At 46.7% G+C, this 14,823-nt stretch overlaps 1 protein-coding gene across 1 annotated transcript in view; it reads right to left on the reverse strand.

Moving 5' to 3' along the window:
• zfta (zinc finger translocation associated) overlaps positions 1–14,823 on the reverse strand; it is a gene marked incomplete at its 3' end in the record, with an annotated part of 56,579 nt that overhangs the window by 14,964 nt on the left and 26,792 nt on the right. Inside the window, exon 3 of the mRNA XM_080519337.1 lies at positions 3,178–3,528. Coding sequence (XP_080375463.1) covers positions 3,178–3,528 — 351 coding nt within the window. The remainder of the gene's footprint in view (positions 1–3,177; positions 3,529–14,823) is intronic.

A 14,823-nucleotide genomic window follows, 5' to 3' on the forward strand; every position in this document is an offset into this window, starting at 1 on the left:
ACCATGATTCCTGAAAACTCCGTCCTCAGAGGACATCTGGACAAAAACGGTCTCTGTTTGCATCTAAAGGAGGGGAGGTGGAGATTTACGTCACAATTCATAACGTCCTGTTTTTTTTCCAGGATTCTGATTGGCTATCAAGGCTTCATGCTTCTCGCTGCCCCCTACAGGGCTGGCTGCTCATAGCAGCTCTGAACCAGGTGGACATGTCCCACGTATCCAGCTGGTGGAAATGAAGAGGGTTTTTTCCAACGTAGTGAGGGAAATATCTGCTTCTTTTTTTTTAAACTGTGTAGGTGGAAACATGGCCTCAGGTGTGACCAACCAGTTATGTTTCAACAGGAGCTGAGGGCAAACACCTTTTCACACAGGGCCATGGAGCTTTGGATCGTTTTCTTATTATTATTAATATAATCCTGCATTTTGTGTTTACTTGTGTTGTCTTTGACTAATGTTTACATTTGTTTGATGATCAGAAACCTTTAAGTGTGGAAACATGCAAAAAAGTGAAAAATCAGGAAGGAAGCGAACACTTTTTTACACCAGTTATTTTCAATGCATTTGGACCAATTCTGAACTGGTATTAATCTGGTCTCACTGGTGTTCAGACTGAGATTAATCTGGTCTCACTGGTGTTCAGACTGGTATTAATCTGGTCTCACTGGTGTTCAGACTGAGATTAATCTGGTCTCACTGGTGTTCAGACTGAGATTAATCTGGTCTCACTGGTGTTCAGACTGGTATTAATCTGGTCTCACTGGTGTTCAGACTGGTATTAATCTGGTCTCACTGGTGTTCAGACTGAGTTTAATCTGGTCTCACTGGTGTTCAGACTGAGATTAATCTGGTCTCACTGGTGTTCAGACTGAGTTTAATCTGGTCTCACTGGTGTTCAGACTGAGATTAATCTGGTCTCACTGGTGTTCAGACTGAGATTAATCTGGTCTCACTGGTGTTCAGACTGAGATTAATCTGGTCTCACTGGTGTTCAGACTGAGTTTAATCTGGTCTCACTGGTGTTCAGACTGGTATTAATCTGGTCTCACTGGTGTTCAGACTGAGATTAATCTGGTCTCACTGGTGTTCAGACTGAGATTAATCTGGTCTCACTGGTGTTCAGACTGGTATTAATCTGGTCTCACTGGTGTTCAGACTGAGATTAATCTGGTCTCACTGGTGTTCAGACTGAGATTAATCTGGTCTCACTGGTGTTCAGACTGAGATTAATCTGGTCTCACTGGTGTTCAGACTGGTATTAATCTGGTCTCACTGGTGTTCAGACTGGTATTAATCTGGTCTCACTGGTGTTCAGACTGAGATTAATCTGGTCTCACTGGTGTTCAGACTGGTATTAATCTGGTCTCACTGGTGTTCAGACTGAGATTAATCTGGTCTCACTGGTGTTCAGACTGAGATTAATCTGGTCTCACTGGTGTTCAGACTGAGATTAATCTGGTCTCACTGGTGTTCAGACTGAGTTTAATCTGGTCTCACTGGTGTTCAGACTGAGATTAATCTGGTCTCACTGGTGTTCAGACTGAGATTAATCTGGTCTCACTGGTGTTCAGACTGAGATTAATCTGGTCTCACTGGTGTTCAGACTGAGATTAATCTGGTCTCACTGGTGTTCAGACTGAGATTAATCTGGTCTCACTGGTGTTCAGACTGAGTTTAATCTGGTCTCACTGGTGTTCAGACTGAGTTTAATCTGGTCTCACTGGTGTTCAGACTGAGATTAATCTGGTCTCACTGGTGTTCAGACTGAGATTAATCTGGTCTCACTGGTGTTCAGACTGAGATTAATCTGGTCTCACTGGTGTTCAGACTGAGATTAATCTGGTCTCACTGGTGTTCAGACTGAGTTTAATCTGGTCTCACTGGTGTTCAGACTGAGATTAATCTGGTCTCACTGGTGTTCAGACTGAGATTAATCTGGTCTCACTGGTGTTCAGACTGAGATTAATCTGGTCTCACTGGTGTTCAGACTGAGTTTAATCTGGTCTCACTGGTGTTCAGACTGAGATTAATCTGGTCTCACTGGTGTTCAGACTGAGATTAATCTGGTCTCACTGGTGTTCAGACTGAGTTTAATCTGGTCTCACTGGTGTTCAGACTGAGTTTAATCTGGTCTCACTGGTGTTCAGACTGAGATTAATCTGGTCTCACTGGTGTTCAGACTGAGATTAATCTGGTCTCACTGGTGTTCAGACTGAGATTAATCTGGTCTCACTGGTGTTCAGACTGAGATTAATCTGGTCTCACTGGTGTTCAGACTGAGTTTAATCTGGTCTCACTGGTGTTCAGACTGAGATTAATCTGGTCTCACTGGTGTTCAGACTGAGATTAATCTGGTCTCACTGGTGTTCAGACTGAGATTAATCTGGTCTCACTGGTGTTCAGACTGAGTTTAATCTGGTCTCACTGGTGTTCAGACTGAGATTAATCTGGTCTCACTGGTGTTCAGACTGAGATTAATCTGGTCTCACTGGTGTTCAGACTGAGATTAATCTGGTCTCACTGGTGTTCAGACTGAGATTAATCTGGTCTCACTGGTGTTCAGACTGAGTTTAATCTGGTCTCACTGGTGTTCAGACTGAGATTAATCTGGTCTCACTGGTGTTCAGACTGAGATTAATCTGGTCTCACTGGTGTTCAGACTGAGATTAATCTGGTCTCACTGGTGTTCAGACTGAGTTTAATCTGGTCTCACTGGTGTTCAGACTGAGATTAATCTGGTCTCACTGGTGTTCAGACTGAGATTAATCTGGTCTCACTGGTGTTCAGACTGAGATTAATCTGGTCTCACTGGTGTTCAGACTGAGATTAATCTGGTCTCACTGGTGTTCAGACTGGTATTAATCTGGTCTCACTGGTGTTCAGACTGAGATTAATCTGGTCTCACTGGTGTTCAGACTGAGATTAATCTGGTCTCACCAGTCACTGGACTGCATCCAGACTGTTGAGGATGATTTCAGACTGTTTTGTGGACTGAAGTCCTGCTGGTCTAGTATTGTGTACTGATTCCCTCCAGTTCCTGGTTCTGGTTCTGGCCTCTCCTCCCTCTCCTCAGTCTGCAGGGACTTTAATGGACCAGACTGTGACTGCAGGTTCATGTTTCTCATGTTTCTCAGATTGCGGTTCTTGTCTCAGGACACGTGGTCTCGGGGGGGGTCTCACCGTGAGTCTGGGCCCAGGCCTGCAGGATGCAGTGCTTCTCCTCGGAGCTGTAGACCAGGGAGTTGGGGTGTGAGTCCAGCACGTGGCTCTTGATGTGGTCCAGGTGTAGGGAGGGCAGCTCCGAGCCACAGACCATGCACAGCAGCCGGCCCGCCTCCGCCTCGTACTCCATCAGGAACTCCTGGCGGAACCAGGCGTGCAGCGAGTCGTTCAGGTAGCGCTCCAGGGTGCGGGCGGACGGGCCGGACGGGTCCGGCTCCTCCTCCTCGCTGGCCGGGGGGGCTTCGTCCTCCACGGAGGAGGGGGGCTGCTGGGGCAGCTCCTGGGGGGACGGGGGGTCTGCGGGCTCTCCTGACGGACAACAAACACAGAGAGCAGGGAACTCACAACCTCTTGTCCATGGTATGCCATTCTAAACAAACAGAGGCAGACGCGCACCTTGTCGGTAAACAAAAACAACAAAACAAATGTGATTCAGTGGTTTCTGGGAAACGTTTCAAGAAGAAAAAGAGCCGAGTCAGCATGACTTCATTCATGTATTTGAAATACATTGTAGGACTTCATATAAAAGTGGGCGACCGTGGCTCAGGTGGTAGAGTGGTCGTCTTTCAGAGTGAGAGGTCGGAGGTTCGATCCCAGTCTACACCAGTCTATGTGTCGAAGTGTCCTTGGGCAAGACACTGAACCCTAAATTGCTCCCAGTGGTCGACTAGCACCTTGCATGGCAGCTCTGTCCCATTGGTGTGTGAATGTGAGCGTGAATGGGTGAATGACTGATATGTAAAGCGCTTTGGGACTACCTCAGTGTGGTTAGAAGGCGCTATATAAATCTAGACCATTTACCATTTACCATAAAGTCTGTAACTGTAACTGTTCCACACTAAAGTTATTTTATGATTTCACTTTGTCTTCATGGGCGACACAGTGCTGTAGTGGTTTGTATTCTTGCCTGATCGTCAGACGGTCCTGGGTTTGAGTCCAGGTCGGGATTCCATGTCTTCACATGCTCTTCCTGTATGGCTGAGTTTCTTTACTGGGTAGACTTGGTTTCTAACTGATTCCCCAGTTCACTGAGTTTATGATTTTATATGTGTGTGTGTGTGTGTGTATGTGTGTATGTATGTATGTATGTATGTACGTACCGTATTTTCCGGACTATAAGCCTCTACTTTTTTCCAACGCTTTGACCCCTGTGACTTATAACAAGATGCAGCTAATTTATGGGTTTTTACAGGTTAACAGGCTTCATGCCACCAGATTCTACTTCCGCATGCAGATACATGTTTTTAGCCTCTGCTTCTCCTAAACTTGCCTTAAAAGTGACATTTCTGCTCTTGGTGAGCTCGTCTTGTGCTGCTTCCTGTGGTCTGGAGCTCCAGCAGCTGACTGCTGCGTGTTGCGTTCAGGTGCATCATGTAAACCAGAGCGCTAGACTCCGATGCTGAGCAATCTTCCTTCTCAGAATCACAATCAGCAAATAACCAATAAAATACTTTATCAACAGAGATAAAATGCTTCCTGATTATGTATCTGTTTCTCTGTGTCTCTCTATGTGTCTCTCTATGTGTCTCTCTCTCTCTGTGTCTCTCCCTCTGTGTCTCCCTCTGTGTCTCTCCCTCTGTGTCTCTCTATGTGTCTCTCTCTCTCTGTGTCTCTCTATGTGTCTCTCTATGTGTCTCTCTATGTGTCTCTCTCTGTCTCTCTATGTGTCTCTCTCTCTGTGTCTCTCTCTGTGTCTCTCTATGTGTCTCTCTCTCTGTGTCTCTCTATGTGTCTCTCTCTCTCTGTGTCTCTCTCTCTGTGTCTCTCTATGTGTCTCTCTCTCTCTGTGTCTCTCTCTGTGTCTCTCTCTCTCTGTGTCTCTCTATGTGTCTCTCTCTCTGTGTCTCTCTATGTGTCTCTCTCTGTGTCTCTCTCTGTGTCTCTCTCTGTCTCTCTATGTGTCTCTCTCTCTCTGTGTCTCTCTATGTGTCTCTCTCTCTGTGTCTCTCTATGTGTCTCTCTATGTGTCTCTCTCTCTGTGTCTCTCTATGTGTCTCTCTCTCTCTGTGTCTCTCTCTGTGTCTCTCTCTCTCTGTGTCTCTCTATGTGTCTCTCTCTCTGTGTCTCTCTATGTGTCTCTCTCTGTGTCTCTCTCTGTGTCTCTCTCTGTCTCTCTCTGTGTCTCTCTCTCTCTGTGTCTCTCTATGTGTCTCTCTCTCTGTGTCTCTCTATGTGTCTCTCTCTGTGTCTCTCTCTGTGTCTCTCTATGTGTCTCTCTATGTGTCTCTCTCTCTGTGTCTCTCTATGTGTCTCTCTATGTGTCTCTCTATGTGTCTCTCTCTGTCTGTCTGCTGCTGTGAATGTTGTGTTCAGGCGAACACAAACACAAACACAAACAAAGGAAGAAAACTGTTTGCCACCTGCACTGCACACGGCGGAGGATAGACCTGGAACATCACCGCTCCCGACAGCGATAAAGTTCGACACACCTTCCCCAGACGGCATCGAAACCTTGCATGAAGAGATCATGTCGGGTGCTTTGGCAAGGACACCACACAGCCATACTGGCTGGATACTGGGCTAAACAACCGGGATGGCGCTATGGAGAAAGCTGGAGCATCAGAGATACAGACGAGTTCAGACTGTTAACCATGCAAAAGTACTACGGGAGCCTAAGGTTGAACCTCAAGGTGTATTTGGGGACACCTACACGTAAAAGTGCTGGATCACAATCGGAACAAATAGGAAAGTTGCTGACACATTCTAACCTCAGAGACTTTGCTAAACCTCCACCTCAGAGTGCCGTTCACACTCCAGGCTACGTCGCCTCCAGGCTACGTCGCCTCCAGGCTACATGGCCTCCAGGCTACATGACCTCCAGGCTACATGGCCTACAGGCTACATGGCCTCCAGGCTACATGACCTCCAGGCTACATGGCCTCCAGGCTACATGACCTCCAGGCTACATGGCCTCCAGGCTACATGACCTCCAGGCTACATGGCCTCCAGGCTACATGACCTCCAGGCTACATGGCCTCCAGGCTACATGACCTCCAGGCTACATGGCCTACAGGCTACATGGCCTCCAGGCTACATGACCTCCAGGCTACATGGCCTCCAGGCTACATGACCTCCAGGCTACATGACCTCCAGGCTACATGGCCTCCAGGCTACATGACCTCCAGGCTACATGGCCTCCAGGCTACATGGCCTCCAGGCTACATGACCTCCAGGCTACGTGACCTCCAGGCTACGTGACCTCCAGGCTACGTGACCTCCAGGCTACATGGCCTCCAGGCTACATGACCTCCAGGCTACATGGCCTCCAGGCTACATGACCTCCAGGCTACATGACCTCCAGGCTACACCAGGCTACATGACCTCCAGGCTACGTGGCCTCCAGGCTACGTGGCCTCCAGGCTACGTGACCTCCAGGCTACATGACCTCCAGGCTACATGACCTCCAGGCTACATGACCTCCAGGCTACATGGCCTCCAGGCTACATGGCCTCCAGGCTACATGGCCTCCAGGCTACATGGCCTCCAGGCTACATGACCTCCAGGCTACATGGCCTCCAGGCTACATGACCTCCAGGCTACATGGCCTCCAGGCTACATGGCCTCCAGGCTACATGGCCTCCAGGCTACATGACCTCCAGGCTACATGGCCTCCAGGCTACATGACCTCCAGGCTACATGGCCTCCAGGCTACATGGCCTCCAGGCTACGTGACCTCCAGGCTACGTGACCTCCAGGCTACGTGACCTCCAGGCTACGTGACCTCCAGGCTACATGGCCTCCAGGCTACATGACCTCCAGGCTACATGGCCTCCAGGCTACATGACCTCCAGGCTACATGACCTCCAGGCTACATGACCTCCAGGCTACATGGCCTCCAGGCTACATGACCTCCAGGCTACGTGGCCTCCAGGCTACGTGGCCTCCAGGCTACGTGACCTCCAGGCTACATGACCTCCAGGCTACATGACCTCCAGGCTACATGACCTCCAGGCTACATGGCCTCCAGGCTACATGGCCTCCAGGCTACATGGCCTCCAGGCTACATGACCTCCAGGCTACATGGCCTCCAGGCTACATGACCTCCAGGCTACATGGCCTCCAGGCTACATGGCCTCCAGGCTACATGACCTCCAGGCTACATGGCCTCCAGGCTACATGACCTCCAGGCTACATGGCCTCCAGGCTACATGGCCTCCAGGCTACGTGACCTCCAGGCTACGTGACCTCCAGGCTACGTGACCTCCAGGCTACGTGACCTCCAGGCTACATGGCCTCCAGGCTACATGACCTCCAGGCTACATGGCCTCCAGGCTACATGACCTCCAGGCTACATGACCTCCAGGCTACATGACCTCCAGGCTACATGGCCTCCAGGCTACATGGCCTCCAGGCTACATGGCCTCCAGGCTACATGACCTCCAGGCTACATGGCCTCCAGGCTACATGACCTCCAGGCTACATGGCCTCCAGGCTACATGGCCTCCAGGCTACATGGCCTCCAGGCTACATGACCTCCAGGCTACATGGCCTCCAGGCTACATGGCCTCCAGGCTACATGACCTCCAGGCTACATGGCCTCCAGGCTACATGGCCTCCAGGCTACGTCGCCTCCAGGCTACGTCGCCTCCAGGCTACATGACCTCCAGGCTACATGGCCTCCAGGCTACATGACCTCCAGGCTACATGGCCTCCAGGCTACGTCGCCTCCAGGCTACATGACCTCCAGGCTACATGACCTCCAGGCTACATGGCCTCCAGGCTACGTCGCCTCCAGGCTACGTCGCCTCCAGGCTACATGACCTCCAGGCTACATGGCCTCCAGGCTACATGACCTCCAGGCTACATGGCCTCCAGGCTACGTCGCCTCCAGGCTACGTCGCCTCCAGGCTACATGGCCTCCAGGCTACATGACCTCCAGGCTACATGGCCTCCAGGCTACGTCGCCTCCAGGCTACATGACCTCCAGGCTACATGGCCTCCAGGCTACATGGCCTCCAGGCTACATGACCTCCAGGCTACATGACCTCCAGGCTACATGACCTCCAGGCTACATGGCCTCCAGGCTACATGACCTCCAGGCTACATGGCCTCCAGGCTACATGGCCTCCAGGCTACATGACCTCCAGGCTACATGGCCTCCAGGCTACGTCGCCTCCAGGCTACATGACCTCCAGGCTACATGGCCTCCAGGCTACATGGCCTCCAGGCTACATGGCCTCCAGGCTACATGACCTCCAGGCTACATGACCTCCAGGCTACATGACCTCCAGGCTACATGACCTCCAGGCTACGTCGCCTCCAGGCTACATGGCCTCCAGGCTACATGGCCTCCAGGCTACATGACCTCCAGGCTACATGACCTCCAGGCTACATGACCTCCAGGCTACATGACCTCCAGGCTACGTCGCCTCCAGGCTACATGGCCTCCAGGCTACATGACCTCCAGGCTACATGGCCTCCAGGCTACATGACCTCCAGGCTACATGGCCTCCAGGCTACATGGCCTCCAGGCTACATGGCCTCCAGGCTACATGACCTCCAGGCTACATGGCCTCCAGGCTACATGGCCTCCAGGCTACATGGCCTCCAGGCTACATGACCCTGGACGTGGCGAAGTGGGCGGAGTAATGATCTGTGTCCAGGACAGTGTTCAGTGTTGACAAATGGAGGGAGCGGGAGATGCTTTGGAATGGGTGGGGATAAAAACTAAACCGTCTCCTCAAATGTCATTTGCTCTTCTTGTTTTGTGAAAGCCTCCGACATGAAATACTGTATTTTTTGATCACCTTACTGACATCCTTAAAAAATGTGATGCAAAAGAATGACTTCTTATGGGGGATTTTAATGTAAATTGATTCAATAAACAAGGTAGAAAAATACTAAAGGCGCTTTCTCAAAAACTTAATTTTACACAAATGATTGAAAAAGCAACTGGGGTTCCTCTCAGACACTCATAGATCTAGTTTTTACCAACAAAGCTGATCGTATCAGTAAAGTTTACATTTAAAAACAGGTCTTTCTGGTCATAATTTAACATTAGTTGCAAGGAAACTGTCGTCAAGGAAAGGTGCGTTACCAAAATTGAAATAAAGTTAATTGTAATGAATCTCTGTTCTATATCCCCAGGAAAGATATTGAGCTGTTTGATAATGAAATAAAAAAGGTCAATTGGTTTGCAATAGTAAATGATGAAGACAGCAATGCAGCTTGTGGTGAGTTAATAAAGATGTTTCAACAGCTTGTTTCTCAACATGCTGAAGTGAAAAAGGTAAAGCCTAAAGGCAAAAGCCTTGGAGAAATGATCACTTATGGAAATTGATGAGAACTCGAGACTCAACATTTAAAACGTCACATAAAACAGGACTTACAACTGACCGTCTGATCTACGAAGGACTTCAAAATAAAATCACTCAACAGCTGAGACAAGCTAAATCAATGTTTTTTCTTAATATAATTAATCAAGCAAAAGCTCATTCTAAACGACTTTGGAAAGCTACAGACAAATTAACTGGAAAAATGCAAACGAAGAGTGGAATGACAGAGCTGAAAATAGATGATAAACATCACAAGAATGGTCCAACACTTTCACACTACGTTAATAATTCTTTTATTGATTCAGTGAAGAAAATGCCTCTGGATTGTCTTATCCTCGTTCCCCACCTCAGCCCTCCACTCATGACGAGCAGGTTTTGTGTTTTAAACACATTGAACATTGTAAAACAGATCAAATAATACAGTCGTCATCCAACTCAAAAGCTCAGCATTTCTGGGGAATTGATAGTTCTCTCATTAAAAACACAGATTTTAACACCAGCTATTAATCATGAATAACTCTACGGTTATATGAATAGCTCCCCAGTGTATTTCAAACAGCAGTCATAACCCCAATTCACAAATCTGGAAGCAAAAATGAAACGTGCAACTACAGGCCTATTACCGTATTTTCTGCACTATAAGGCACCGGATTATAAGGCGCACCTACATTAATTGACATAATTTACAACTTTGTTCATATATAAGGCGCACCACATTATAAGGCACATGGAATAGACCAGTGGTCATAACCTTTATAGCTCAAAGCCATTAGGTTACATTTTCCACTGATTCTAACACCCAGAGAGGTGCATGCACTTTATTTTGATAGTCCTACCTGCAGCCTATGCCAGTACCACACTACACACAAAACCTTCTTCACTGCTGGTTGACAACTTACAACTACCGGTAATAATAATAACAATAATAAACTAAACTACATGAACTAAGCAACAAAAACACAACACAACACAATTATTACCGACACCACAAACCAAATAGAACCCCCAATCATTGCATTTAAAACACCACAAACAGAAACTCCCATAATGCATTGCAGCTATCGGCTGCACTGAGGAGCTCAGGATGCAAGGCATGATGGGAATTCATGTTTTGTGTTGTTGGAGGTTATTGTGGGTTGTTGTTGGGCTTGGTGTTGTGTTGATTGTGTTTATGTGTTTTTGTTCCCCAGTTTAGGGAGTCATTATTTCATCTAGTTTATTTTGGTTTGTTAGAATGTTGGTGTGCAACCATGAGTGATGGATGTGTTGTGTGGAGTGTCGTCCGCTCTGAAGATCCGGTTGAGAAGTTAGAGTTGTCAAAATAAAAGCTTCTGGTTGTTCAGCTGTCAAATAGCAGTCTAGAGTAGAGCAATTCTTCCATATATAAGGCGCATCGGGTTATAAGGAGCACTGGCAGCTTTTGAAAAAATTTGGGATATTTAGGTGCCTTATAGTGCGGAAAATACGGTAGTAAACTCTTGATAAAGCCTCCAGATCAGTTAACCCTTGAGTGTCATTGGGAGCAGAAACGTCCACTAGGAGTCATTTCTCCTCTTAATTTGACCAGAACTTTCACTGTATTGGCTCAAATGGCATGATTTTTGCTGAGGAAGCTTTACTTTTACATGCAATTTAAACATTTGAAGTTGGCAAAAAAACTGCCTTTGGTGGCGTTCGTGGCTGTTTTCATCCACTAACTTTGACCCCTGTAAAAAATATATCAGATAAATATTTCTTTAAAAAAAAATGTTGGCATAAATCTGCCAACTACCAAATATTTTTTTAACCCTTTAAATGCCCATTTAGAAGATAAAGGCACTGATATGGGAAAAAATACACACAAAATGACTCATTTTCAATACAAAATGTGATTGGACATTGGATTTTTTTTACATGTTATTACAGTCTTGGATACGTCAAAGACGAGTAATGTAATTGACTTTGAAGCATATTTAGTTTTTGTGCAAAAACAGATTTTCAAAAAAACTCCCTTTGGTGGCGTTGGTGGCTGTTTTCATCCACCAACTTTGACAGCCATCAAATTAGATCAGAAGAATGGTTTTTTCAACTTTTTTTTTGCATAAATCTGTTAAATCATAATCATTTGTTACGTCCAATGCAGTGCGCTTTTCGACGCAGCCTAACTCACTCTTAAAGTTCAACTTGGACAGAGGCGGGTGCCGTGTTTCTGGACTTGCCACGTTAACACCACCGTGTTCTCCTGGCTAAGATTTCTCAGTATAATTTGTCCGTGGATACAATCATATTTCTCGAATCGGTCCTCACTGAAGGCCTGAACCACTGGGGTCCCACAAGGATCCATTCTGGGACCCTTGTTGTTCAGCATTTACATCAGTGATCTTCCGGCGTCCCATGGACGCTGTCCTCTGCAACTATCTTCAGCTCTGGACACAATAAGTAACTGGCTTATATCTTCTTGTTTGACACTAACTTAAAAAAAGGAAACAGTTGGAATGTTTTTCACTAAGTCCAATAAAACTAAAGATGTGCCGAACATCTATGTTAATGGACAAAAAATCAACAGCCTCATGACTGAGGTGTACATTTGGACTAAACTCTGAGCTTTAAAAAGCATATTAAAAGAATGTGCAGTTCCATTAAATAGAACAGCTCCAGCTTTAGACACATCAGAAATAGTTTGACAACTGAAGCATCTTTCATTTAGTTTAATGCCACGATTTCCCCACACATTACTCACTGTCTGTCCTGCTGGTCTCACACTCACACCTCGTAGTTCAGTCTGGAATCAGGCCTTAAAGGCGCTTCGCCATCATCACTGCAATATTCTCAGTAAATATTAAATATTAAGCTTTGACAACCTAATTCGACATACAAATTTAAGAACCCTCTTCAAAGCTGTTAATAATTCTGCTCCACCTCCAATGAAACAATTCATAAACTTTACTCTGCATGTATGTATGTATGTGTGTGTGTATGTATGTATGTGTGCATGTATGTATGTATGTATGTATGTATGTATGTATGTGTATGTATGTATGTACGTGTGTGTGTGTGCGTGTATGTATGTATGTGTGCATGTATGTATGTATGTATGTATGTATGTATGTATGTATGTATGTATGTATGTATGTATGTATGTATGTATGTATGTATGTATGTATGTATGTATGTATGTATGTGTGCATGTATGTATGTATGTACGTATGTATGTACGTATGTATGTATGTGTGCATGTATGTATGTATGTGTGCATGTATGTATGTATGTACGTATGTACGTACGTATGTATGTATGTATGTATGTATGTATGTATGTATGTATGTATGTATGTATGTATGTATGTATGTATGTATGTATGTATGTATGTATGTATGTATGTATGTATGTATGTATGTATGTATGTGTGCATGTATGTATGTATGTATGTATGTATGTATGTATGTATGTATGTATGTATGTGTGTGTGCATGTATGTATGTATGTATGTATGTATGTATGTATGTATGTATGTATGTATGTATGCATGTATGTATGTATGTATGTATGTATGCAACCAGCTTTCTGCAAAAACGCAGGACATCTTCAGCGATGACTTGTCATCATCAAAGGACCAATCAAGTAGCGTTTAGGAAGTTAATGACTAACTTTGCGTTTGCAAAGCACCGACATCAAAGCTCCAGTCAGACATGAGAGGTAGAGCGTCCGGGACAGAACCTTGTCTTGCTGTTGGAAAGTTCCTAATGTCACCATTTTACATGTGTCGTTTGTTTGAGAAAATGATTGTTGTTCTTATGTAAACCAAGTCACAATGTTGGTGGGAGTGTCAACAACCCCGAGCACATTTTTCTATCTGCTAAAGTCAACTTCCTGTTTCGTGTGTTGATGCTTTTATTTTGAAAGCGCAACTTCCTGCTCTAGAGAGTAAGACTGTAGTTTAACGGCAAAGGACACGGAGAAGATTGTAGTTTTCACGGAGCATTAGAATGTAAGACTGGCCTTGATGGAGCCACACGCTTCGTTTGCCTGCTACACTGAAATTACTGAACACGTTTGTTTTTACATACCATGAATTCATATTTACATCAACGACACATGTAAAGATGCATTTCTATATTTCATTCCAATTGTAATTAATGACACATTTAAATAATATATTAACAGTTTATTTATTTAACTTTGGAATATTCAGACCATGAAAAAGTAATAAGAAATGTGTCTATTATTTTATATCTACGCATGCAGCTCGAGACAGCTTGCGCATTGGTCATTGCCCCCTGAAGGGCCCCACCATGGCCCTCCATAGGGCTGCAGCCACAGAAGGGCCCCACCATGGCCCTCCATAGGGCTGCAGCCCCAGAAGGGCCCCACCATGGCCCTCCATAGGGCTGCAGCCACAGAAGGGCCCCACCATGGCCCTCCATAGGGCTGCAGCCCCAGAAGGGCCCCACCATGGCCCTCCATAGGGCTGCAGCACCAGAAGGGCCCCACCATGGCCCTCCATAGGGCTGCAGCACCAGAAGGGCCCCACCATGGCCCTCCATAGGGCTGCAGCAGCACCCTGAAGGGCCCCACCATGGCCCTCCATAGTGGATAGTGGATAGTGGATTATCCAAGATGGCGCCGTCCTAGCGGCAGCCTGTTGCAGCAGCTCCTGGTCTATTTTTATTGCGTTTGTATTTATTGCTATTTTTGCACTGTCCTGCGCATCTTCGCAAAAGCACAACGGCAAGATGCTTTTCCAACAGATTGGACACTTTTTCTTCTTTTTAATTGCACTCGGGTCTCTTGGGATCACTGGGAGTCATGCCTGCAACACCGCCGGCATTGTTTACACTGGCGACCAGCTGATGGCCCTCTTGGCCGGAGAGAGACCTGCCGTACCGGAGGAGCTAAAGAGGAGACGGCGAGGCTGCAGAGCGGGGCTTAAACGGAAGGTGAAAAAGAGACGGTTTAAGCCGCACATCCCCGCAGTCATCACGGGAAACGTACGCTCTCTGGCAAATAAGATGGATGAGCAGGAAGCGCTCGTCAGGACGCAGAGGGAGAACAGAGAGTCCAGTATGATGTGCTTCACGGAGACGTGGCTGCACGAGCAGACACCGGACTCTAACGTCACCATTCCCGGCTTCCAGACGGTCCGAGCGGACAGAGACACCACAGCGACCGGTAAGAAGAAAGGAGGGGGACTCGCAGTACTCGTAAACAACAGGTGGTGTCACCCGGAGCACGTCACCGTTAAAGAGAGAGTCTGCAGCCGGGACGTCCAGCTCGTCGTCGTCGGACTCCGTCATTATTATCTGCCGAGGGAGTTTACCTGTGTCATCGTCATCACTGTTTATATTCCTCC

Source organism: Blennius ocellaris (assembly GCF_963422515.1).
Source record: "Blennius ocellaris genome assembly, chromosome: 23".
NCBI lineage: Eukaryota > Metazoa > Chordata > Actinopteri > Blenniiformes > Blenniidae > Blennius > Blennius ocellaris.